The sequence below is a fragment of the Microcaecilia unicolor genome, chromosome 7, assembly GCF_901765095.1.
Source record: "Microcaecilia unicolor chromosome 7, aMicUni1.1, whole genome shotgun sequence".
Classification (NCBI taxonomy): Eukaryota; Metazoa; Chordata; class Amphibia; order Gymnophiona; family Siphonopidae; genus Microcaecilia; species Microcaecilia unicolor.
Window position 1 is genome coordinate 309,450,782 of NC_044037.1, and position 25,858 is coordinate 309,476,639.

The 25,858-nt window shown below is 44.5% G+C and overlaps 1 protein-coding gene across 1 annotated transcript; it reads right to left on the reverse strand.

Annotated features, from left to right (window-relative positions):
• Nucleotides 1–385: 385 nt before the first annotated feature.
• On the reverse strand, nucleotides 386–24,485 carry LOC115474531 (gap junction gamma-1 protein-like). The gene is made up of 3 exons (XM_030210029.1): nucleotides 24,358–24,485; nucleotides 1,088–2,291; nucleotides 386–517 (listed from the first exon to the last, which is right to left on the reverse strand). The coding sequence occupies exons 2-3, from the start codon at nucleotides 2,268–2,270 to the stop codon at nucleotides 510–512; spliced, it is 1,191 nt and encodes a 396-aa protein (XP_030065889.1). The 5' UTR covers nucleotides 2,271–2,291; nucleotides 24,358–24,485; the 3' UTR covers nucleotides 386–509.
• Between the last annotated feature and the right edge of the window lie 1,373 nt (nucleotides 24,486–25,858).

Genomic DNA, 25,858 nt, shown 5'->3' on the forward strand with positions numbered 1-25,858 from the left:
ATATATGGCTGTAATCCTTGGTGTCTGGCACCCTCCACGGCTTGGCTTTTGGTAAGGCACTGTGGCACTGGTAATGTAATGCTTTCAATCAGCGAGTCCTAGCGGTGCTAGGTTATTCTTGTCTGGCTTTTCCCAACACAGTACCATTGGCAGCCCTGGACGAACCATGGGCACCTGGAATGTAGTAAACACTGTGAGACTGGCTCCTTACAGCACAATTTCAAGTTAAAGGTACAATTCCCTTTTAAAAATGTAAAAAGAAAAGCTGAGTATTTCTTACTCATAGGATCCCAGGAGAGGCTCTGTCTCTCCAAAATTCAGCAGTATAGAAAATGCAGACTTCAATCCCCTCTCCCTAGTCCCCAACCCCTTCCCTCCCCAGGAATCTTAGGTCTTTTAGCATTGCTTCCAGTGGTTCTTTCCAGGATAATTATTGCAGCGAGTTCACAAATGATGCATGAAGAGTATTCCAGTTACTGTGCGTACCATCTCACATAGATCACTGTGCTTCACAGGCCTAAGGGATGAGAAGAGACAGGCGAACATTAGCTGCCAAACACCAACCATGCTATGCTATATGACATGACACAGTCACCCCTCTGTCCCCAAAATCTTTTACATTACATTTCTAACTTATATCCCATTATCACCTTACAGTTCTAAGCAGGTCACAAAGATCGAGAAGTCAGAACAACTTCTGGAAATTGCATAAACCTGACACAAAACTACCAACTCTCTTGTAAAATAAATTTCTTGATCTTCCTTCTAAATGAAAGATATTCAATTGAGGAAATGAATAAAACTTAGCAAGATCCTTCCAAAGCCTTGCTGCTTGGAAAGCCAATGATTTTTCAAACAGTGTTACTCGCTTCATTCCCTTGGCTGAGGGAAACGCTAATCTCTGACCCTTAACCCCATCTCAAGCAGCATCGAGACTCAGAGTCTGTTAAGGGAAGAAGCTCTGCCCTCTTAAAACGTGGATGCTGGGGTCTCCTCCCTCCTTCAAATCTAAGATGACCAGGGTGAGAGAAAAAAATATTACGAGAAGGGCAGAAAGCTGAAAGAGCCCTAGTAACTACTGGCTCACCTGACTTCTCAGAGACGGCTCCCTCCTTTTCCTGTGCAAAGTTCAGGCGGTTCTGCTCAGCTGCAATACTGTTGGACTCAGGGCTGCTGCTGCGCAACGGCTGTGCATTCTCTGGGGGTGGGTTTAGGTGGAATGCCAGCTCTAGATGCTCTTGTGTCATCTTCAGTTGTTTGCGCAGTCGGTCCAACTCATGCTGGGGGTGGAGATCTTGCAAAGCAAAGTGTTCTGCAGTCCCGTTGGCCAGGTTTTCCCCATATGCCAGCTTGTCACTGGGAATCTTTCCCTTCTTCTGTACAGAATGGTAATGCGGGGGGGCACTGGGGGTCTTCTTGGAGTATTGGTGCTCTGCAGATGCATCGTGGAAACTCTGTCGATGCGACCTCTTGCTCAGCACATCCCGGATACCTCCAATGCCCAGGTGGAAGAGTTCACAGATATTGAGCAGAAGGCAAAGTCCGCTGACCACATACATAATGATAAGGAAGATGGACTTCTCTGTGGGCCTGGACACGAAGCAGTCCACTGTGTGTGGGCAAGGGCTGCGAGTACATACATAGGAAGGAGCTACTTCAAAGCCATATAAGATGTACTGCCCAAAGAGAAAGGCCACCTCCAACGCTGAGCGGAACAGGAGCTGCAGCACATAAACTTTCATTAACCCATCCTGTTTAATGCGGCGCCGCCCATCGTGCTTCCGGCCTTCCTCATCTGCTTTCTCCTTCTCTGGCTCAATCTCCTCAAAGATCATTGGGTCTTCCTCACCGTTGTCCTCCGCTTCCTCATAGTCACGCACAGCGCCACGATGAACCACCGGCATTCGCTGTGGCTTCTTTCTGCTCTGATGCTTCTTCTCTTGCCGACGTTTTTGGTACTCGGGCATGTGGGAGATCCTGTGCATGGCAAAGCCCAGATACATGATGGAGGGGGTGGTGATCATGATGATCTGGAAGACCCAGAAGCGAACATGGGAGAGAGGTGCAAAGGCATCATAGCACACGTTCTCACACCCGGGTTGCTGCGTGTTGCAGACAAACTTGCTCTGTTCATCGTAGTATATGGATTCTCCGCCCACTGCCGTCAGCACAATGCGGAAAATAATTAGCATCGTCAGCCAGACCTTGCCCACAAAGGTGGAATGGTTATTAATTTCCTCCAAGAGGCGGGTAAGGAAACTCCAGCTCATTCTGGTGCCGTGAAGCAGTCACTGGTGATCAAGAGACAGAAAAATGGAAATTATTCACTTATATTTATTACAGTGTGACCTAAGGCAAAGCAAACCACAGTATATAGCCCAACATCCAGCAAACAAAAGATTAGGGGTAGGGAAATGAACCATATGTTAGTTACAGAAGCCAGAAATGCGGCAATTTATTTTTCAACCTATGCATTAAGGCTGAAAATTAATACCGGAATTACTGACTTCCCCACATGGACCAAAATCAACGCAGTGCATTCTACTAATAACAATTTAACTTCTTGGAGTGAGAGGGCAATTATGTTCTAGATTATTTCTACAGTATATGAATAATCCATCTATATAAATCCATGCCATGGAACATAAGCAGACACACACATACACAGTGCAACCCGCAACCCCTCACACAAAGAGCAACCCGTGACCATTACAGTGCTGTAGAACCTGAGCGCGCACACACACACACTGCAACTTACAACTCCTCAACACACAGCAACCCTTAAGCATGAGTTGGGCCGATTGCTCAAACACCTGAAGATGACACAAGAGCATCTAGACCTGGCATTCCACCTAAACCCACCCCCAGAGACTGCACAGCCGTTGCGCAGCAGCAGCCCCGAGTCCAACAGTATTGCATCTGAGCAGAACCGCCTGAACTTTGCACAGGAAAAAGAGGGAGCCAACTGTGCTGGGGCTCTCTCTCTCTCCTGAAGAAGGGAAGGTCTGCTGGAATCCAGGCAGAAAGACTTGCCCTTCATGCAGTAAGCGTTCTTCCCTTCTCATAATATTTTTTTCTCTGCACCCTGGTCCTAAGTCATCATAGATTTGAAGAAGGGAGGAGAACTCAGCATCCACATTTTAGGAGGACAGAGCTTCTTCCCTTCACAGACTCTGGCGGGGTCAGAGATTTTGGGGACAGTGGGGAGACTGTGTCATGTCATATAGGATGGTGTTTTCCATGTAATGTTTGCCTTTCTTCTCACCCCTTAGGCCTGTGAAACACGGTGATGTATGTGACACCACCATGGTGCTGTAGAACCTGAACATGCACACTCGTTCATATACAAGTATTGTGGAACACATAGAAACCTACAGCTCTTACAGAACCAACCCCCCCCCCCCCCCCCCACACACACACACACACATCGCAACCTGTATTCCTTACAGTTCTTGGGAACATGTGAACACCTGTATACACACATATACAAACAAAAAGAAGCACCCCCCCCTCTCAGTTACAAGTCAGTGAAAACACAGCCTGTGGGAGTTGAGTATGTCAAGCTCATCACCTGGTCCTTCAGCATGCCATGCCTAAGAATCTTAGGAGTCTTTACTTGGTTGCTGCACGTCCCTTTTCTAGCTCTAGATGGGGCACTGGCAGATGACCTCAGTACCTGCCTAGGGATATATAAGAAAGTACTCTACACTCTCCCAGTGCTTTGGCAACAGACTTCCAGAGTCGTGCTTCTCCAGTGTTTGTTATCTGGCCAGTCCCTGCCTCCGGCCCAGCTCGTTCCTGTTTCCAGCTCTGCTACTTCCTGTCTCCAGACTTGCTGTTCCAGCCAGGGGCGTATCTGGACTTCAGCGGTAGGGGGGGCAAGAGCTGAGGTGAGGGGGCACATTTTAGCCCCCCCCGCCGCCATCGCCGACACCCCCTGCTGCCGCCAGCACCACCTCCAACAAGTTTGACCCCCCCTCGACCTGCCCGCCCGCCATCCGTCGCCGTCTGTACCTTTGCTGGCGGGGGACCCAACCCCCCACCAGCCGAAGTCTTGTTCCTGCGTTTGGTTTCTTCTGAGTCTGACATCCTGCTGCACGTACAACGTGCAGGACGTCAGAATCACAGAACGAAGCCCTGCACGTTGTACGTGCAGCAGGACGTCAGACTCAGAAGAAACCAAACGCAGGAACAAGACTTAGGCTGGTGGGGGTTGGGGTCCCCTGCCAGCAAAGGTACAGACGGTAATGGCGGGGGTTGAGAGGGGCATCGGTAGGGGGATCCAGGGCCAAATTTACGGGGGCCCAGGCCCCCATGGCCCCACAGCATCTACGCCCCTGGTTCCAGCTACTCCCTGGTCTCAACTCCATAGGGCCAGCCCCAAAGGGCTCTTTTAAGAGCCAACCTCTAGAACACCCTGTTGTGTTCCAGCCAGTCTGCTAGGCACTGCCTAGTCCTACACTTCAGTCAGGTTCAAGTCTGGTCCTGCCTTCTCCAGCTCCCGGACTTATCAGGTGGCCCCGTCAACATCTGCCTATGAGGGCCTACGCAGCTTCTACACCGCACAGGTAGAGCCAATCTCATCACAGCCCAAGGGCTCACCTTCCCTAACTACTACTTATCATTTCTACAGCGCTACTAGACGTACGCAGCGCTGTACACTTGAACATGAAGAGACAGTCCCTGCTCAACAGAGCTTACAATCTAATTAGGACAAACAGGACAAACAAGAGATAAGGGAATATTAAAGTGAGAATGATAAAATAAGGGTTTTGAACAAGTGAACACTGTGACTGAACATGACAGAAATATGGACAGGTGCAAAATTGCTCCCAGACTACTGTCTCTTCTTATTGGTGGTGGCAAAGCAGGCTGGACGGAGGCACCAGTGGGAAAGTTGCAGAATGCAGAACTACAGCTCAGTGGAGTTTTGCTCCGGGTATACAATACCAGATTTCATGTTCAGAGTCACCACTCAAGAAAAGCATCTTGGAGTCATTGTGGACAATATGTTGAAATCCTCAACTCAGCATGCAGTGGCAGTCAAAAAGCAGGTGTAAAATAAGGAGAGAATATTGCAATGGCTTCCCATCGCTCCATGCTGCAACCACACCTTGAATATCATGCACAACTCTCACCACCCCATCACCAAAAAGATACAGTTTGGAGAAGAGACAGCTGAGGGGATCTGAAAGAAGTTCATCAAATCTTGAGTAAGATAGCAATTTAGGCAATTTGGGGTTCTTGTGCCAAAAGATGTATGAGACTTGAAGACCTCAATATGTATACCCTAGAGGAAAGGAGGAATGGGAAGATATGATACAGACAAATACTTAAAAGGTATTAATATGCAAAATAATCTTTTTCAGAGACAGGGAAGCAGTAGAACCAGAGGTTATGAGTTGAGGGTGCAGGTTACTTTTTCACAGAAAGGATGATGGATGCCTGGAATGCCCTCCCAAGGAGATTGTGAAGAGAAAAGCAGTGATAGAAATCACAAATGTGTAGAATAACAACAGAGATTCACTACATAGAAAAGGATAGTGGCAAACATAGCGATTTTCAAACCAGAAAAAGATCTGTCTTTTTGCTTTGAAAATGCCCATTTTCTAGACGTTTTGTGCTCAGTGCATCTTTCTGGTGACCATTTTTGAAGGAAAAAAAAAAAAACAAACAAAAAAAACCCCAAGGGAAAAAACACACAAAAACAAGCCATTGGGATAAATTGGGGTGTGGGACAGCATTAGTAGACAGGCAACACAGACATTCCAGCAGAGTAGGGGGCACCACAGTGGACTTCACATAAAAGGTTCCAGGTACAAATCTCACTGTTATCCTCTCCTATAATAAGTACATAAGTAATGCCACATTCGGAAAACACCAAGGGTCCATTGAGCCCAGCATCCTGTCCCCGACAGCGGCCAATCCAGGCCAAGGGCACCTGGCAAGCTTCCCAAACATACAAACATTCTATAAATGTTATTCCTGGAATTATGTATAGGGAGCCCTCAAAACCCACCAAAATCCTACTGTACCCAACTGTACAATACTACAATAGCCATTATAGCTTCAGATGTCATCTATGTGTGGGTGCTGTAGGTTTTTTTGAGGGCTCACACTTTCCACCACAAGTGTAACAATTAGAGTCACATATGGGCCTGGGTCCTTTTCTGTACAGTGCACCGACCACTAGGCTATTCCAGGGACCTGCTTGCTGCTCTAATAGGCCTGGCCATAACTGTCTGACACTGTCATAGAGGCTGGTATGCATCGTTTCTTTCACATCTTTGGGGGGGGGGGGGGGGGGGGGAGGGGGTCATGCCTTAAATCCTCCAGTGGTCATTTAGGGGGGGGGGGGGGAGGGGGTCATGCCTTAAATCCTCCAGTGGTCATTTAGGGCACCTTTTTGTGATTTAGTCATGACTGAAACAAGTCTAGACCAAAATGTCTAATTTTTAGCCTTGGGCATTTTTGCTTTGTTCCATTATGGCAGAAGAACATCCAAGTTCTGGAAGCGCCAAAATCCCACTCCAACATGTCCCCTTGTGATTTGGATGCACTGAAGACAAACTGCGTAGATAAATGTCTTAAAATGTGTTTTCAGAATAGCAATTTTGACAAAAAAGTCCATCTGCTGCTTTTTTTTTTATACTTTTCTGTTTTGAAAATGAGCTCCTAAGTATACTAGCATTTAATCGTGAAGAAGTGGAACCTGTGCACACTCAATTCTGGTCACCCTGTTGGGCAGGATGGACTGTGCAAGACTTTATCTGATGACATTTACTATGTAAATACAAGAAATTATGCTTTCAATCAATGAATCAAGCTGTGGAATTTAATGCTGGAATATGTAGTTAATACAGTTGGCATAGCTGGGTTTAAAAGATTTAGACAAGTTTCTGGAGGAACTATCCATAAACCATTATTAGCCCTGTAGAATTGGGAAAGCCAATGTTTATCTTAAGGTATAAGCAACAAGGAATGGATCTATTCTTTGGGATCCTGTTGAAAGGACCACTGTTTGGCATGTTGAGGTCCAGGACAGCAATTTGGGAGGGGGCCCCAAACTCTACCTGCAGGTTCTGCCTTATCTAGTAACATAGTAGAGAATGGCAGATTAAGACCTGTATGGTCCATCCTGTCAACCCAACAAGATAAACTCATAGTATAAGCTATGATACGTATACTTGATCTTGATTTGTCCTTGTCATTTTCAGGGCACAGACCATAGAAGTCTGCCAGGCACTGGCCCTGTTCTCCAGTTACTGAAGCTGAATCTGTCCAGCTACAATTAGTGCACAGACCGTAGGAGTCTGCCCAGCACTGGCTTCGCTTCCCAATTACTGGTGTTGCCATCTAATCACTGCTAAAAGCTTGTTTGGTTCCATGATGTTTACACCTACAGAAGGTGAACTCTCCACATGAAAAAAGAAAGGCAAGCAGACAGTGGATCAAAAAAACTCCCCTCTCAGATGGTGTTCTTGAACAAGGTCTTTATTCAAATAAAATAACGACCCGACACAAGTCGTGTTTCGGCCTTACGACCTGCGTCAGGGGTCTAGTGATTTTGGATACAAAAAATCTTTTCTAGATCAATAAACTTTCAGTCGATCATATATGATCTGAAATATCACGAGCAATTTCTGAAGTCCACTGCAGTGCCCCCTAGGGTGCCGGGTTGGTGTCCTGGCATGTGAGGGGGGATCAGTGCACTAGGAATGCTGGCTCCTCCCACGACCAAATGGCTTGGATTTGGTCGTTTTTGAGATGGCCGGCCTCGGTTTCCATTATCGGCGAAAACCGAGGTCGGCCATCTCTAAGTCCGGCGATCTCAACATTTAGGTCCACCGTCTCTAGGTTGACCTACAGTAAATGTTGAGATTTGGCTGGCCCTGACCATATTATCGAAACGAAAGATGGACGCCCATCTTGTTCGATAATACGGTTGGCTCTGCCCCTTCCCGGGGCCATCCCCGGAGATGGGCACCCTTAGAGATGGGCGCCCCCGTTCGATTATGCCCCGCCACGTAAATTGCTTTGAATGTTGTTGCAAAAACCACAGAAAGGTGGTATACTTTGACTCCTCTCTCTCTTTTTCTTTGCACAAATCCAACAGACTGCTAAAATTTGTCAATTCTTCCTCTGTATCACCAAAATGTGTCCCTTCCTTTCTGAGCATGCTACCAAAACCCTTAATCACAATCTTATTATCTCATGCTTAGAGTATGCAACTTGCTTCTCACAGGTCTCCCACTAAACCATCTCTCTTCCCTTCTATCCATTAAAAATTATGTCATATGACTTATATTCTGCCATTGTCGTTACACTCACTTCATTGGCTCCCTATTTCTGCATACAGTTCAAACTCTTCTTATTGACTTACAAGTGCATTTACTATGCAGCACATCAGTACCTCTCCACTCTTACCTCTCCCTACATTTCTCCCCGGGAACGCCATTCATCAAGTAAATATCTCTTATTGTACCTTTCTCCTTCAGTGCAAACTCCAGACTCTCCTTCTCTGCTCATATCCAGCAGATTGCCAAGACCTGTCGTTTCTTTCTTTACAACATCCGTAAAATCCGCCCCTTTCTTTCCGAGCACTCTACCAAAACCCTCATCCACACCCTTGTCACCTCTCGTTTAGACTACTGCAATCTGCTTCTTGCTGGCCTCCCACTTAGTCACCTCTCCCCTCTCCAGTCGGTTCAAAACTCTGCTGCCCGTCTCATCTTCCGCCAGGGTCGCTTTACTCATACTACCCCTCTCCTCAAGACACTTCACTGGCTCCCTATCCGTTTTCGCATCCTGTTCAAACTTCTTCTACTAACCTATAAATGTACTCACTCTGCTGCTCCCCAGTATCTCTCCACACTCGTCCATCCCTACACCCCTTCCTGTGCACTCCGCTCCATGGATAAATCCTTCTTATCTGTTCCCTTCTCCACTACTGCCAACTCCAGACTTCGCGCCTTTTGTCTCGCTGCACCCTACGCCTGGAATAAACTTCCTGAGCCCCTACGTCTTGCCCCATCCTTGGCCACCTTTAAATCTAGACTGAAAGCCCGCCTCTTTAACATTGCTTTTGACTCGTAACCACTTGTAACCACTCGCCTCCACCTACCCTCCTCTCTTCCTTCCCGTTCACATTAATTGATTTGATTTGCTTACTTTATTTATTTTTTGTCTATTAGATTGTAAGCTCTTTGAGCAGGGACTGTCTTTCTTCTATGTTTGTGCAGCGCTGCGTATGCTTTGTGGCGCTATAGAAATGCTAAATAGTAGTAGTAGTAGTAGACTCTATTCCTTTTATATTGCTGCACCGTATGCCTGGAATAGACTTTCCGAGTCAGTACATCATGCTCCGTCTCTGACCATACTCAAATCTAGACTAAAAGCCCATATTTTTTAGGCTGCTTAACTCTTAACTCCTATTCTCTTGTTCAGTACCCATGTCTGTTTTAATCATTCCCACCATAAGGAATTCCGTAATCCCTCCCTGTCTTGATTAGATTGTAAGCTCTGCCGAGCAGGGACTGTCTCTCATGTGTTTAGTGTATAGTGCTGTGTACGTCTAGTAGCACAATACAAATGATAAGAACATAGTAGATGACGGCAGAGAAAGACCTGTACAATCCATCCAGTCTGCCCAACAAGATAAACTCATATGTGCTACTTTTTGTGTATACCTTACCTTGATTTGTTTCTGCCATTTTCAGGTAACAGACCGTAGAAGTCTGCCCAGCACTAGCCCCGCCTCCCAACCACTAGCCCCGCCTCTGCCACCCAATCTTCGCTAAGCTTCTGTGGATCCATTGTAGTAGTACAGCACAACTGGAGTATATGGATTGTATTTAGGATCTCCAAATGTTAGAAATGCAAAGTACAACCATGAAGCTTAAAAAGGGTACACAGAGGTTTCCATATCCTGAAAGACTGTCCAAATCGGGGCTATTTATTGAGACAGGACATTTAAGGGGTATTTTAATTACACTTCATATAAAGCAAAGGACAATAATACATCTCACATCTTCCAAGGAAAGGAAATGTTTACTCTAAGGTGAAAATATAGAACATTTTGCCATTGAAAGTAGTCACAGCTACATTATGAAATGAGAGATTTGAATTTGTTGATGATGAAACAGAGGCAGAACTATTCAGCCCCAAAACCTCTGGTTTGTGAGTTACCTCAAGTATCAATTCTATCCCATTTCTTTTTAATTTGTATATCTCCCGTTGGCTGATCTGATTCATACCCATGGGACTATGATTTGCTTACTGATTCTATGCAGTTGTATACCACAGTAGCAGACGAGCAGGATGGCTAGAATTTCATATATTGAAACTTAACTCAAGTTTCTTTGGTGGGAAAAGATGTTGCTTTGTCTTCCTTATCTGATGGAAACTGAAACCTCAATACAAATAAGTTTGTAATCTGGGGATGTATTTAGAACCCCAGTTGAAAATGGATTGTCTAGACTCTTTAGTGGGTCACGTGATGCCTTTCTCCTACCAAGCCGTGGAAGGCCTGAGCTCCGTGGAAGACCTACAATGATCTGCTAAATACACTATCTACAGGGGGATTTCTATAGAAAATATACCATTGGAGCAGTGTTTGAAGCACTCCGGGAGGAGGCAAAGCATGTTTAGTGTGACTGGAATGCAGTATGCCCAGAGGGAACCGTGATGGTCATCATGCCAGCAATGGAGTGGGCCTAAGAAATTTCCCGGACTGTAACAGCAGTGCTGGAATACCGCCTAAACAACCTGCAATCGGCGGTTGATAAGATCAATTAAAAATTTGACTCTCGCTTCCACAGGCTCACAGACGTGGAACGCCATGTAGCGGAGTGAGAGGATGAGGCTGTGGGAGTGAAGGATCAGCTGGGAGCCATGCAGAGGGAGACAGCAGAGCTGCATGACCGGCTAGAAGAGCAGGAATACAGAGCCCGTAAGAAGAACCTGCGAGTGGTGGGGCTCCTGATACAGTCTCTGGTAACGAACTGTATAAGTTCTTTAGCACATGGCTCCTCACGCACCTCAGCCTGGATTGCACTGCATCCTCTTTCAGCTGCAAGAGAGCCCACAAGATTTGAGTATGCTGAGACACGGAAACCAGGCCCCACACAATTATTGTTCGATTACTTAACTGGGTTGAGAAGGAAGCTATTTTAAGAGCCTATGGGAAGGTGGACCACATGTTCTATGACAACCAAAAGCTTCTCTTATTCAATGATTATTTGTCAAGGGTAGCGCTTAAGTTCTATGATCACAATAAAAGTTGGGTTTACAGGTGGCTTTTGCCACTAGGGCATGTGTGCTGATATCTGACTTCTGTTCAGATTAACTTTCCTAAGTGTTTACATTAGGAGATAAGTTTAAAGGTTTTTAAATCTGTCCTAAAACTTTGTTTCAGATGAACTTACCTATGTGAATAAATATTTTTATTCCATGTAATCTGTATTGCTCATCACTAGCTAATAAGAGTGAGCAAATGCAAAATGATGCATGTGGGAAAGAGAAACCCAAACTATAGCAACATGATGCAAGATCTCACATTAGGAGTCAACACCCAAGAAAAGGTTCTAGGTGTCATATTTGATGATACATTGAAACCCTGTGCTCAATGTGCATTGGTGGCTAAGAAAGCAAATAGAATGTTAGGTATTATTAGGAAAGGAATGGAAAACAAAAATGAGGATGCTATAATCTTTGTATCGCTCCATGGCGCGATCACATCTTGAATACTGGTGTGCAATTCTGGTCACTGTATCTCAAAAAAGATAGAGTGGAATTAGAAAAGGTACAGAGAAGGGCTACGAAAATTATAAAAGGGAAGGGATGACTTCCCTATCAGGAAAAGCTGAAGCGGCTAGGGCTCTTCAGCTTGGAGAAAAGACAGCTGAGGGGAGATTTTTATATTTATTTATTTGTTACATTTGTATCCCACATTTTCCCACATATTTGCAGGCTCAATGTGGCTTACATGATATCGTGAAGGCATTCACCAATTCCGGTACGGGATAAGTACAAAATGTTGTATTAGGATAGGGAAGATAAGATTCAAACAAATAGGGTTGAGGTAAATATAGGTCTATAAAATGAGTGGAGTGGAACAGGTAGATGTGAATCGCTTGTTTACTGTTTCCAATAATACAAGGACTAGGGGGGGGGGGGGGGGGGGGCATGCAATGAAGTTACAAAGTAGTAAATTTAAAACAAATCGGAGAAAATATTTCTTCACTCAACTTATAATTAAATTCTGGAATTCTATGCCACAGAATGTGGTAAAGGCAGTTACCTTAGAGGGGTTTATAACTTCCTAAAAGTTCATGGACTTGGGAAAACTCACTGCTTATTTCTCGGATAAGCAGCATAAAATCACAAGAACGTAAGTGTTGCCATACTGGGCCAGATCGAAGGTCCATCAAGCCCAGCATCCTGTTTCCAAGAGGACCACTTTAATAATGGTCTATGGACTTTTCCTTTAGGAAACTATCCAAACCCTGCTAAACCGCCTTTTCTACATTCTCTGGCAACTGAGGTTCAAATAACAGGTGCCCATTCTAGACTTTACTAGCGTAACTATGAACCGCTCTTAATAAAATTGGGATTAGAGTTGGCTAGATGTGGAAACTAAATTTATCTTGGTTGCACACTTGGGCTGCTTAAGAGAGCTGCGTGTGAACGAATGCCATGCAGATGGGGTGTCTTGAGAATTGCTTGTAAGTAGAGCTATGGAGTTTTGTGATGCACAATGGCAGAGTTGTTTTAGGAGGTGGTTAGTGTCCGCACTTTGTTGCTTACTTCCGATCTGACGAAGAAGGGCAACCTTCGAAAGCTAATCAAGAAATGTATTAAGTTATGTCCAATAAAAAAGGTATCATCTTATTTTCTTTTCCATGTTTTATTTTGTTTGATTTCTATTGTTTTCGTGAAAATCAATAGCTGAGCCTGTTTAAGATGTACAAGGTTTTGCTTCATTAAAGATTAACAACAAAAATAAAAAATATATTTTCACATTGTCTTTGTATTTTTCTTTTTCAACTTCTTAGTTTCATTTTTCAAACATTTCACTATGTGATACTTGTATCCTTTACCTCATTTTGAATTAGTACTATTTAATCGATGTTCGAGTTATATTTTTAGATGTTAGCTCTTATACACAGTTTCTTCATGCGATTCGTGTCCTTAGCTTTTTTAATTTACTAGACTGATCAGTTCATTTTCTACACGCTTCATTTTATATTATCATCACTGTGATGTGATGTTTGGCATCGGTACACACAGCTCCTCCTCCTCCTCAATAGACCGGCCCGGGCAAACAAAGCGATGACGTCACGGCCGCAGCGGGTTGGCGCCTTTTCTAACGGTCGACCGTTCCTGTAAGCGCGGGAAGAGCGAAGAGATTGCGCGCGCGGCGGCGGGTCTATGCCGCTCGTGCGCATCTCCGAGCGAGTGCAGAACAACTAACGTCATTTATTCCCTTGTGGGGCTGGAGGCATGAGCAGCTGTGGGGTTTTTTTTTTCTGTCTGGTTTCTAATTCACTACATCCGTCTTCCTCCCCATAAAAACCCATCTACTTAATATAAAACGACAATGTCCGCACTTTGCAGGAGCTGCTCCCAGCTCCCACCAGGTTCTTGGGTGGGATCCACTGGCAATACTACTACTATTACTACCAGGGGGCATCAGGATCCCCCCTCCCCTATCTAAAACTGCATGTGAAGCAGTGGCCTGCTATATGTGCCCTGGGGAGTAAACGCTGGGCAAATGATAACTCCAGACCCCCCCCCCCCCCCCCACACACACACACACACACACGTTTAGCCCACTGCCTTTCTTGACAGCAAAAATTAACATGTACAAACCCTGGCTTATCCACTTTAGTAACAGACTCCCTGTCCCCTACCTTACTCTTGCCTCAGAGAGCAAAAGGACTATGCTGGGAGCCCTCAGGCAATTTTATAGAGGCTCTTGGGTCACCTTGAACCAACCGTTTAGACACCCTGCTTCAAAACAAAACTATACTCTCTTTGTTACTACTACTTATCATTTCTTTAGTGCTACTAGATGTACGCAGCGCTGTCTTATAGGGGTCAGTTGGGAGTGTCCTTTGGTCTTGGAAGGGGGGGGGGGGGGGCAGGTCAATGCAGTGACACCATGGGAATAGTCTGCTTCAATGCCAGAGGACAGCCAAAATGACCACCACACTTTGAAACTATATACTAAATGATAGACAGTCAATGCATTATGCAACCCTTTTAGTTGGAGAGTCACTCCATATACACCCCACGTTATCCCAGTGACTTTTTTTTGTACTACAAAACTGGTAGCAACAATATCCACAGAACTACAATAATCAGGATAAGACTGAAAAACCTTTCGAAAAGATACAGAGAACGGCAACAAAAATGATAAAGGGGATAGGACAACACTTCCCTATGAGGAAAGGCTAAAGTGGTTAGGACACTTCAGCTTGGAGAAAAGACAGGCGAGATATGACAGAGGTATATAAAATAATGAGTGGAATGGGTAGACATGAATCACTTGTTTACTTCTTCCAAAAATACTAGGACTTGGGCACATGCAATGACGCTACTAAGTAGTAAATTTAAAACAAATTGGAGAAAATATTTCTTCACTTAACGTGATTAAACCCTGGAATTATTTGCCAGAGAATGTAGTAAAAGCAGTTAGCTAAGCAGGATTTAAAAACGGTTTGTATAATTTCCTAGAACTTTATAAGCCATTATTAAGATGGTCTTGGGAAAATCCACTGCTTATTTCTAGAATAAGCAGCATAAAATGTATTGTACTGTTTTAGGATCTTGCCAGGTACTTGTGACCTGGATTGGCCACTGTTGGAAACAGATACTGGGCTTGATGGACCTTTGGTCTGTACCAGTATGGCAATGCTTATGTTCTTATGTTACGTTCTTATCTTGTACGCTTTACCTTAAACCTGTATGGGGACCAAGGGAAATACAAAGTCCAGTGTTAACTCAAATTGAGTTATGGGGCAGACTGGATGTGCCATTTAGGTCTTACCTAATATCATTTGCTAAGATGCTATGTTGTGCTGAACAGATCAACACCTCTGTGGTGCTCTAAGGGTTGGCAGCTTTAAGAAGCAGGCATTGCTGCAGCTCAGAGCCCCTTTCTTTCACAGACTCTGTGCATCGCTACAGTAAAATCACTGAAACCAAGAACCCATAATTATAGTGAACTATTGCTGTTCTCGTGGGAAAATGTCTGCATCTCTGCCTAAGAACTAAGTTCTGCTTGGGAGAATAACAAGATCTTTAACTCATTTGCAGAATAAATGAAAAGTTCTTTACCAAATGCACCTACTGAGGCAAAGCGTTCCATAAAGCGAAGCAACTTCAGGAAAGCCAAGAAAGTTCTTCAGATAAGGCAAGGACACAAGAGAGAGTACAAGGACATAGACTTAATGTTAAATACACTGGTATCAAACTTTGCAAGGCTTTAAACACCAAGACAAGTACTGCAAAATTTTTCTTAAAATTAATTTTTTTTTTTACATTTGTACCCCGCGCTTTCCCACTCATGGCAGGCTCAATGCGGCTTACATGGGGCAATGGAGGGTTAAGTGACTTGCCCAGAGTCACAAGGAGCTGTCTGAGGTGGGAATCAAACTCAGTTCCCCAGGACCAAAGTCCATCACCCTAACCACTAGGCCAGAATTGGTAGCCAATGCAATTTTCCCCAATACTGGGGTTACATGATTGCAACACCTAATACCAGGGCAACACTGACTCTTTGGTGAGCCCTAGGCAAATGAGCCCACTGGGTCCCTCTCCCTAGAGAAAGGCACGGGGACAAACTTTGTTCCTGTGTCATTTTCTACCTCTACCATTCCCTTTCCCTCCAATGACCCCTTCAATTAAGTTCTAGATCCAATTAACAGCAACACAAATTCCCTCCAATGACTACCCTGTTTTGGTACAGCGCAAAATCGTACAAAAAACACTGAATATGCCGTCCCATAACAGTATCAACACTCAGGATTTGAAAAGAACAAACCCTACATATGAAAAGAGAGCACTGTAAATATAGTAACAGGCCCTATAATACCAGTACACCTTCTATGGGAAACAAACAGGACTGCTACAATCCCTACACAGAAACTAAACAGCAGTACAGTCCTTCACTGCTATCCTCCAATGCAGGGTCTGCTTGGGTGCAGTTTATGCCACTGCCTACAACTTACAAATAGACAAAGAGAGAGCTGGAAATCCCCAAAGCACAACTAGTCACTCTGGGAAGAGACAGACCCCCTCTCCCAGAACCGATGCCAACGCTTTCCTTCTCTTCCTCCCTCAGACAGATTTCAGCCTTTTGCTTGAACTTTTGTTTAGTAAATCATCTTTTTTACTGTCAAAACGCTTTTGCTGTGATTTAAAGAAACTGGTACAGCGAACTGCCCTCCCCAGGATGGACTACTGTACTCTTTGCCCAGCATCTAAGAGCCTCACACTCTCCTACTACAGATCAAAGCAGCCTAAGAAAATTCATCAGCCCAGCTGACCCTGTTGCACAGATTCCCCACCCACCTGACTCCAGGTACTACTACAGATCACACTAAACAGACAGTTCCTGCTCCAAGGAGCTTACAGTGTAGTCTAATCAATAAAGTACACACACAGGAACACTTATTTTAACTACTTCCCTATAATGCAATCTCAAAAGTGAGTTTTTAGGCAGGATTTGAATATAACTCTTGAGTTGGCCACTTTGATATCAACTGACCAATTTGCTCCTTCCCCTCACCACACACACATATATGATTCCTTCCCTATATAACTAAACACTAGCATGAACAGGAGAGGAGAGAAGGGCTGGGATAATGGATACTTAAATGTCATGCATGAGTGGAAGACAGTACAGAAATCATTTACCAACTGGGGAAGTAATGACAATGGGTTGCTGCTCCATTTCCCGCTCAGCGACTGAGTGAAATGCTCTGCCTGCCAGCACTTTGCAGTGGTGACAAGGTACATGCAGCTTCGCTTTCAGTCCCCCTAAAGAGGTAGCACTAAGAACAGGAGAGAGCCAGGGGTAGTGCACCAAAGGGGCTGAGGTGGGGTGGGGAGGCTGAAGGTCTTCCTATCTTTTTCTTTCAGGCAGGAGCATCCCGAGGGGGATACAGGGACACCTTCCAGCAGTGGGACCTATTTCAAATACTGCACTAACATTCCCTCCCATCCTTGCTGCGCAAAAGGCCTTGATCCGAGAGGAAATAAATGGGACTGACTGACTCCCAGAAAGCAGCTGTGGTGACTGTTCTGATGTTCTTCCTAAATCACCTTGTGGTTTGGAGGCTCAGCGTGGCACAGCCCCTCTAAGAGAACTTAATAGAAATTAATCTGTATAAGTTAGATGGGCTATTGAATTATTTTACTTTCCTTATGATTTTTCACTGTTTCTGTGTTTTTTTATAACAATGTAATTGTTTGATTCTGCTTGGAGCAGTCTCAACAGGAAAAGGGAGTCACAAGACCAGAAATAAAAATTCACAAAGTCCACAAACAAACCAACCTCAACAGAAACGGAAATCTGAACCACCCACTGTGGATGTTTCTTCTTCAACATCAGGAAAACTGCATAATGGTCTATTACAGGGGTAGGCAACTCCGGTCCTCGAGAGCCGCAGGCAGGTCAGGTTTTCAGGATATCCACAATATCCTGAAAACCTGACCTGCCTGCGGCTCTCGAGGACCGGAGCTGCCTACCCCTGGTCTATTATATTCCTCTTCAAAATCATTTTGCTGAACAGCGTTGTAGAGCCAGGCTTCTAACCTCTCACACAGGGGCCCCCGCACCCTCCTGGATACCACTCAACTGAGTGTTCTCTTTAAAAACCCGGGGAAACACACTCCCGCATAGCAAAAGAGAGGTCCCTACCTTCCCGAACCATGGAGAACCTGAGAACAGAACCTCCCAACTGCCATCAGATTCACAAACACTGTTCTGATTCCGCAGCCATTCCTCTCAAAGCCCCCATTTTAATAATCCTTCTCCACCCTTGTGAAAAGCACGCTTCCTCCCTCAGACTTATATCATCACCTCCGAACCCTCCTAAAACTGGGAACTTCTTTCTTTATTCATACATGACATTGAAATACAATAAAGGAGCCCAAGGGCCTGAGCATTACCTGTAAGGGGTAATTCATGGGATAAGCACAGAGAATCTTTAGTAAGGGGAGTGAGGGGTAAAGCCAGAGATTAGCACCGAGGATCCTTAGCTGTGGGGGGTGTGCAGGGTAATACCTGGAATATGCACAGAAGATCCGTAACGTGGGGAGGGATGAGGGGTAAAAAATGGGATATGCACAGAAGAAACATAGCTGTGGGGAGGGGAGAGAGGGATAAAGCCTGGGATATGTACAGAGGATCCTTAGCTGTGGGGGTAGTGAGGTGTAAAGCCTGGGATATGCACCGAGGATCCTTATGGGGAGGGGTAAAGTCTGGGATAAGCACAGAGGATCCTTAAAATGGGGGGGAGTGAGGGATAAGGCCTGGGATATGTACAGCAGATCCCTTTATTGGGGGAGTGAGTGAGGGGTAAAGCTTGGGATAAGCACAGAGCATCCTTATATGGGGGGGAGTGAGGGGTAAAGCCTAGAATAAGCAGAGAGGATTGTTAGAGGGGTAAAGATGGAGTGCACCTCAAGCTGCCACCTGGATTCTGATTTGCTGGACAGGGTTGATTCAGGCCTGGGTTTACACCACTGCATGAATCTTAGATTGCATTCTACCTTAGATTAACAATGTGAGTGTCGCCATGTCTGGCAAATCATCCAGAAACTCTGCTGCCCTCTTGCCAGGGAGATAGCATGAGAAAATTCAGTGTGTGACATTTCATTACAGGAGTCCTGGATGTAACTTTTTCCAGTTCTGCTCTTGCAGAAATTGAACTTTGTTAGGAAAGAAAAATGAGACCTTACTGTCCTTACAGTGAAGTATAAAAGCAGTATTCTCAATGAATAAGGGTAGACAGTGGGGAGTCTGTGCTGGGACCATTGCTTTTTAACATATTTATAAATGATTTAGAGATGGGAGTAACTAGCGAGGTAATTAAATTTGCTGACGACACAAAGTTATTAAATTGCAAGGATTGTGAAAAATTACGAGACTGGGAGACTGGGTATCCAAATGCTAGATGACGTTTAATGTGAGCAACTGTGATGCACGTGGGAAAGAGGAACCCAAATTATAGCTATGTAATTCAGGGTTCTACATTAGGAGTCACTGACCAGGAAAGGGATCTAGGTGTCACACTGAAACCCTCTGCTCAGTGTGCGTAGTGGAGGAGTAGCCTAGTGGTTAGTGCAGTGGACTTTGATCCTGGGGAACTGAGTTCCATTCCCACTGCAGCTCCTTGTGACTCTGGGCAAGTCACTTAACCCTCCATTGCCCCTGGTACAAAATAAGTACCTGAATATAGGTAAACCACTTTGAATGTAGTTGAAAATACCACACAAAGGCGGTATATCAAGTCCCATTTCCCCCCTAAGAAAGCAAATAGAATGTTAGGTATTATTATTAGGAAAGGAATGGAAAACAAAAATGAGGATGTTATAATGCCTTTATATCACTCCATGGTGCTATTGCACTACTACTACTTACCATTTCTATAAAGCTACAAGGCATACGCAGCGCTGTACACCATAAACAAAAAAAGACAGTCCCTGCTCAAAGAGTTTACAATCTAGATAAGACAGGTAAACAGACAGAACAATTAAGGCTAAGGGAATAAAGAGGTGAGGATAAAAGGACAGGGCACGTGAGTAGTGGTTAGGAGTCAAAAGCAGTGGTAAAGAGGTGGGCTTTAAGTTTGGACTTGAAAACGGCCAAAAACGGGGCTAGACGTACATGCTCAGAAAGTCTATTCTAGGCATGAGGTGCAGCAAGATAAAAGGAACGCAGTCTGGAATTAGCAGTAGAGGAGAAGGGGACAGATAAGAGAGATTTATCTACAGAACGGAGTACTCGAGGGGGGGGGGTGTAGGGAGAGACAAGAGTGGAGAGGTACTGGGGAGCAGCAGAGTGAATGCATTTATAGGTTAATACGAGAAGTTTGAATTGAATGCGTAAACAGATAGGGAGCCAGTGAATTGCACCTTGAATATTGTGTGCAATTCTGGTTACCGCATTAAAAAAAAAGATATAGTGGAATTAGAAAAGGTACAGAGAAGGGCAACGAAAATGATAAAGGGGATGGAATGACTTCCCTATGAGGATAGGCTAAAGCGACTAGGGCTCTTTAGCTTGGAGAAAAGACAGCTGAGGGGAGATATGATAGAGGTCTATAAAACAATGAGTGGAATGGAACGGGTAGATGTGAATCGCTTGTTTACTCTTTCCAAAAATACTAAGACTAGGGGGCATGCAATTAAGCTACAAAGTAGTACATTTAAAATGAATCAGAGAAAATATATTCATTCAACGTGTGATTAAACTCTGGTATTCATTGCCAGAGAATGTAGTAAAGGCAGTTAGCTTAGCGGGGTTTAAAAAAGGTTTGGCTAGCTTCCTAAAATAAAAGTCCATAGGCCATTATTAAAATGGACTTGGGGAAAATCCACTGCTTGTTTCTAGAATAAGCAGCATAAAACTTATTGCACTGTTTTGGGATCTTGCCAGGTACTTGTGACCTGGATTGACCACTGTTGGAAACAGGATACTGGGCTTGATGGACCTTCGGTCTGTCCCAATATGGCAATACTTATGTACTTAAGGATGCTGAAACAGCACAAATTAGTAATATCACTGCAAGAAACAGACCTGTCCCCATCACATAATGGCATGAACAGCTGAATCAAATCCACTTTGGAGGTCCTGTGCAGGTCTTAATTCCTTTTGCCTGGGTAGTGGTGACTCAGTGTGAAGTGACCCACACAGCTTTGCTCCCGCCAACCAAAACGCAAACACAAACCAAGTAAAAATAAATCACCATCTGTGATTCTGGCTGCCTAAAAGTACAGTTTGATCTTAAGGCAAATTGGTATCTGTCAAGAGTTTGCTGTAAAGACTATGCAGTTCAACTAAAATATTTAGGAACTAGTAAGAAATGCCCGTTTCTGGAAAAAATGAAACGGGCGCTAGCAGGGTAATCCCCCCCCCCCTGTCCTCCCTCCCGAGTTGCAGACACCCCCTCCGTGCCTCCGTTCCGAGTTGCACACCTCTCCTCTTCCTCTGTTCGTCCCTCAGTGACGTGGTTGCGAGGGCCGCCCCGCCCTCAACATCATCGCGTTTTGACGCGAGGGCGGAGCTACAGTGACTGGAGCCTGCAGGCCAAACCGGATATCTCGGGCACCTCAAGTTTCCGGCTTGAGGCTTCAAAGTGCCTTTATATATATAGATAGATATGGTTAAACAAAAACCCCCATACAAACTACTGAACTTAACACAACTAAAATCACTAATTTAATTGGTCTCCACTACGTCTTTCATGGAGGGGCAGACTGGACACCATAAAGATGATGCATACTCTTCAAATTAACTACATATTAACGATGTTACCTGGATTACCTACATGTCAGACCTTATTGATTTGTAAACGATCATCACGTACATTCCTGGGACTTAATTTCCCTAGTTGTAAAGGTCTAAAATACAAACTAGTACATGCGTCCTGCTTTTCCTACATTGGCACGCAGCTGTGGAATGCATTACCACTTGATCTGAAAACTATTCACGACCTAATCAACTTTCAAATACCACTAAAGACTTTTCTTTTTAATAAGACTTACCATAATAATCAATAATAGGAATTCCAGTGCATCATTACTTACTAGATAGTCTGACTGTTTCTGATTTACTGAATTGTTTATATCCATTACGCTATACTTGTTTTTTGTATGCAACCAATTGTTTATCTACTCTTGAATGACGCTTGCCATGATGTATTATTGTAAGCCACACTGAGTCTGCAAATAGGTGGGGAAATGTGGGATACAAATGCAACAAATAAATAAATTAATTAATTAAGTTAAAAGTCATTCTATAAAAGCAATGAATGTAAATTAACAAAATCTCTAAGGAATAACAGAGCCCCAAGAATCTCTTTGAAAACTCTCAAAGGCTCTAGATTGAATGGTGATTTAGGGTTTCCAGATTTTTACCACTATCACATTACATCATTAGCTAAATTTGGTATATATGGGGTTATTAACTTCTACAGATCATAATATCCCTCTATGGCTACATGTTGAAAGGGATCTAATTTCACCAACACCTACCTCTTTGCTTATTATAATATCTTTATCACATAAATGAATCAAAGATACAAATTTTGCTCTTTTGTAAATTGATAAAGCTATGAGAATAGAAAAGAAAACTATATCATGGAAGTTACGGTAACAAATAAATATTTGATCATTAAATTAACTCCTATTTGGCCAGGCTTTTATTCTATTTGATGAAGTTTTAGTTTGTAAGTATGACTTATCTCCCAACCAAACATCTGAATGTTTACAGTTAACACACGCTATCAAAAAAAAGTAATATTGATCTAACTTCTTTATCAAAATAATCTGATTTATATGATTTCGGTGTTTCTATATTTCCCAAAGGTAAATTAATGTTGGAATTATATAAAGTTCTGAACTTATTCTATTTCCACATTTACTTGGTATTCAAGATGTTTGGCTTAAGGACCTGGATAGACAACTTGATAATATCGATTGGTCTCATAGGCCAACTCATTCCACCGGCATGGCACAATTCCTTTACTTTTCAATACGGAGGGCAATTTGGACCCTATGGAAAATGTTCACAGTTTGAAAAGGTGGTTCTGGACTCACCCACACCCTTGTTGCTTGTACCCCCTTATGTAGGCTCCATCAAACATGTCAGCTTTTATTTTGTTTCAAAAATTATTAAAATGTACAGTTTGATTGCTTATTAATTCATAAAAAAATGTATGTACCTTTTTATTTCTTTTTGGCTTGGTCTCTTTGTGTGGTAGTTGAAACAATCACCCAGGAAGGGGAGTGGAAAAATAAACTGAGAGGCAGTTGGGGAGGGATGGGGCAGCATTTTGGGCTTCACTGATCTGACAACTGACAGAAATGCACTGCCCCAAAAAGCTGATGCCTAAACACCCCCACCCTCATCACACAGATCTAAGTGTAGGGAGAGAGACCCTCCCTCCCCAACTCTCAGCATATGCCAACCCTGATTAGGATGAAACCCTCCTCGAGAAAACGTCCACCCCCATCCCTAGGTAAAAGCCAGAAATGCCTCCCTCCCACTCCCCAAGGGCAAAGAAATTCAAATGCAGGGAAAGATCTGCTGTACTCCCGGTCCCCACGACAGACAGCTCTGTCCTGGGACAGAATACTCAGTCTACCTCCTGTCCCGGGACAAGCAGCAGATCTCTTCACCAAAGCCCTGCGCAGGTGTTAACGTGCGAATACAGCACGGACAGCTGAAGGTGGATATATGGCTCCAAGCAAAATAAATGGCAGATATGAACGCTTTCCCTCCACTAATCCTTTCTGAAACTCACTCCCTAGCACCCAAACTTTAAACGACCCACCCAGGTACACTCACTCTGCTTCCTCCCACGTGCTTTGCTCAGAGGATTTCAACCCAGTCCTCGGGGTTTCCACCAGGATACCCCCCCACACCTTATACGGCTTACTACACTCCCTATTCCCTTTAGGCACATAACTTAGTACACTCGCTCCCCATCCACCCCCACTCATATTATACAATCGCCTCCCCCACACATAAATACACTCGTTCTCTACCCCCCCCCCCCCCCACTCATATACACTGGCTCCCCATCAGGGCCGGCCTTAGGGGGTGGCAATCATAAACACACTCGCTCTCCAACCCCCCCCCCCCCCAACTCATAACTACTCCCGAACCCCATCTCCCCCACACTGAAAAATAAACTTACTCCCCAACCCCACCAATTTATACATACAATCGCTCCCCATCCCTCTGTAGGCGCATAGCTACTGTTGCTTTCCCCATTCCCAACCTCCCCTAGAGGATTACAGTGACTCGTCCCCCCACCCAACTATCCCTCCTGAGGCTATAATCTCTCTCTCTCTTCTCGCACCCCGTCCTTTTTTCCTTGCATTTATCCGTACACTTAATTCCAAAGCGCATACATCCCGCACTGCCTCTCTACAGAGCCTGATCCTCTCTCCTCCCCCCACCCCAACTTACTGCCACGTTTCCAAACCTCCTGCCCTGACTCGCACAGCATAACTCTCCTGCCAGGTACCAGGTGGTGGGTGCCAAGCTCCGGCCGGAGAGACCCCTGGGGAGGAGGGAGAGAGTTTCACAAGTTAAAGCAGCTGTTTCGCACTTACCCAGCAGAGGTGGTCGGGGCAGATCCGGGCGATCCTGGAGCTCAGAGCACACAAAAGCCGGAGGAACAGCCAGTCAGTCGCCACGATTTTGGGACAGATCACATGACTCAGTCAGCCCTGACCGAGCACTTAAGCTGTTTGGCTCGAAGTGAGGAACAAAGAAATTCTTCCTTTTCCCTCCCAGTCCCTCCGCCCCTGTAATCGGAAACCTCCTACGCAAACTTACTGCAGCCTGGACTGTAGCACTTTCCCCTCTCGGACCCACCACGACTGAAGAGAGAGAGGGCAACTCCTCAGGACCGAAGAGAAAAGCGGCAGATGCAGGGGGCAAAGCAGGACGAGAGCCCCCAGATTCAGCACAGCCCATTCCCCCTTATTTACCCCAGTGATGTGGCTTTCACTGCCCCCCCCCCCCACTCAGCCTTGCCCCATCCCCTTACCCCTGTGATGTGAGAACAGTACCCAGGCTTTCACTGCCCCATTCCCTCCACACCCCCCCCCCCAAGACTCAGCACTGCCTCACTCCCCCCTACATAAGTATTGCCATACTGAGAAAGACCAAAGGTCCATCAAGCCCAGCATCCTGTTTCCAACAGTTGGCCAATCCAGATCACAAATACCTGGCAAGATCCCAAAAAAGTACAAAATATTTTATAATGCTTATCCCAGAGATAGTGGATTTTCCCCAAGTCTCTTTATTAATCGTCTATGGATTTTTCCTTTAGGAAGCCGTCCAAACCTTTTTTTAAACTCCACTCAGCTAACTGCCTTTACCACATTCTCTGGCAACGAATTCCAGAGTTTAATTACATGTTGAGTGAAGAAAAATTTTCTGCGATTTGTTTTAAATTTACTACATTGTAGCTTCATCGCATGCTCCCAAGTCCTAGTATTTTTGGAAAGCGTGAACAGACGCTTCACATCTACCCATTTAACTCCACTCATATCTTCCCTCAGCCACCTTTTCTCCAAGCTGAAGAGCCCTAGCCGCTTTAACCTTTCCTCATAGGGAAGTCGTCCCATCCCCTTTATCATTTTCATTGCCCTACTCTGCATCTTTTCTAATTCCACTATATCTTTTTTGAGATGCTGCAACCAAAATTGAACACAATATTCGAGGTGCGGTTGCACCATAGATTGATACATATGCATTATAACATCCTCAGTTTTGTTTTCCATTCCTTTTCTAATAATACCTAACATTCTATTTGTTTTCTTAAACACAGCAGCACACTGAGCAGAAGGTTTCAACGTATCATCAATGAAGACACCTAGATCCCTTTCTTGGTCCGTGACTCCTAATCTGGAACCTTGCATGACGTAGCTATAATTCGGCTTCCTCTTTCCCACATGCATCACTTTGCACTTGCGCACATTAAATGTCATGAGCCATTTAGATGCCCAGTCTCGTAAGGTCCTCTTGTAATTTTTCACAATCCTCCCGCGATTTAATAACTTTGTGTCATCAAATTTAATTACCTTACTAGTTACTCCCATCTCT

Coding starts and splice junctions, on each gene's coding strand:
- LOC115474531 (XM_030210029.1), bottom strand. CDS start 2,270: ATGAGCTGGAGTTTCCTTACCCGCCTCTTGGAGGAAATTAATAACCAT.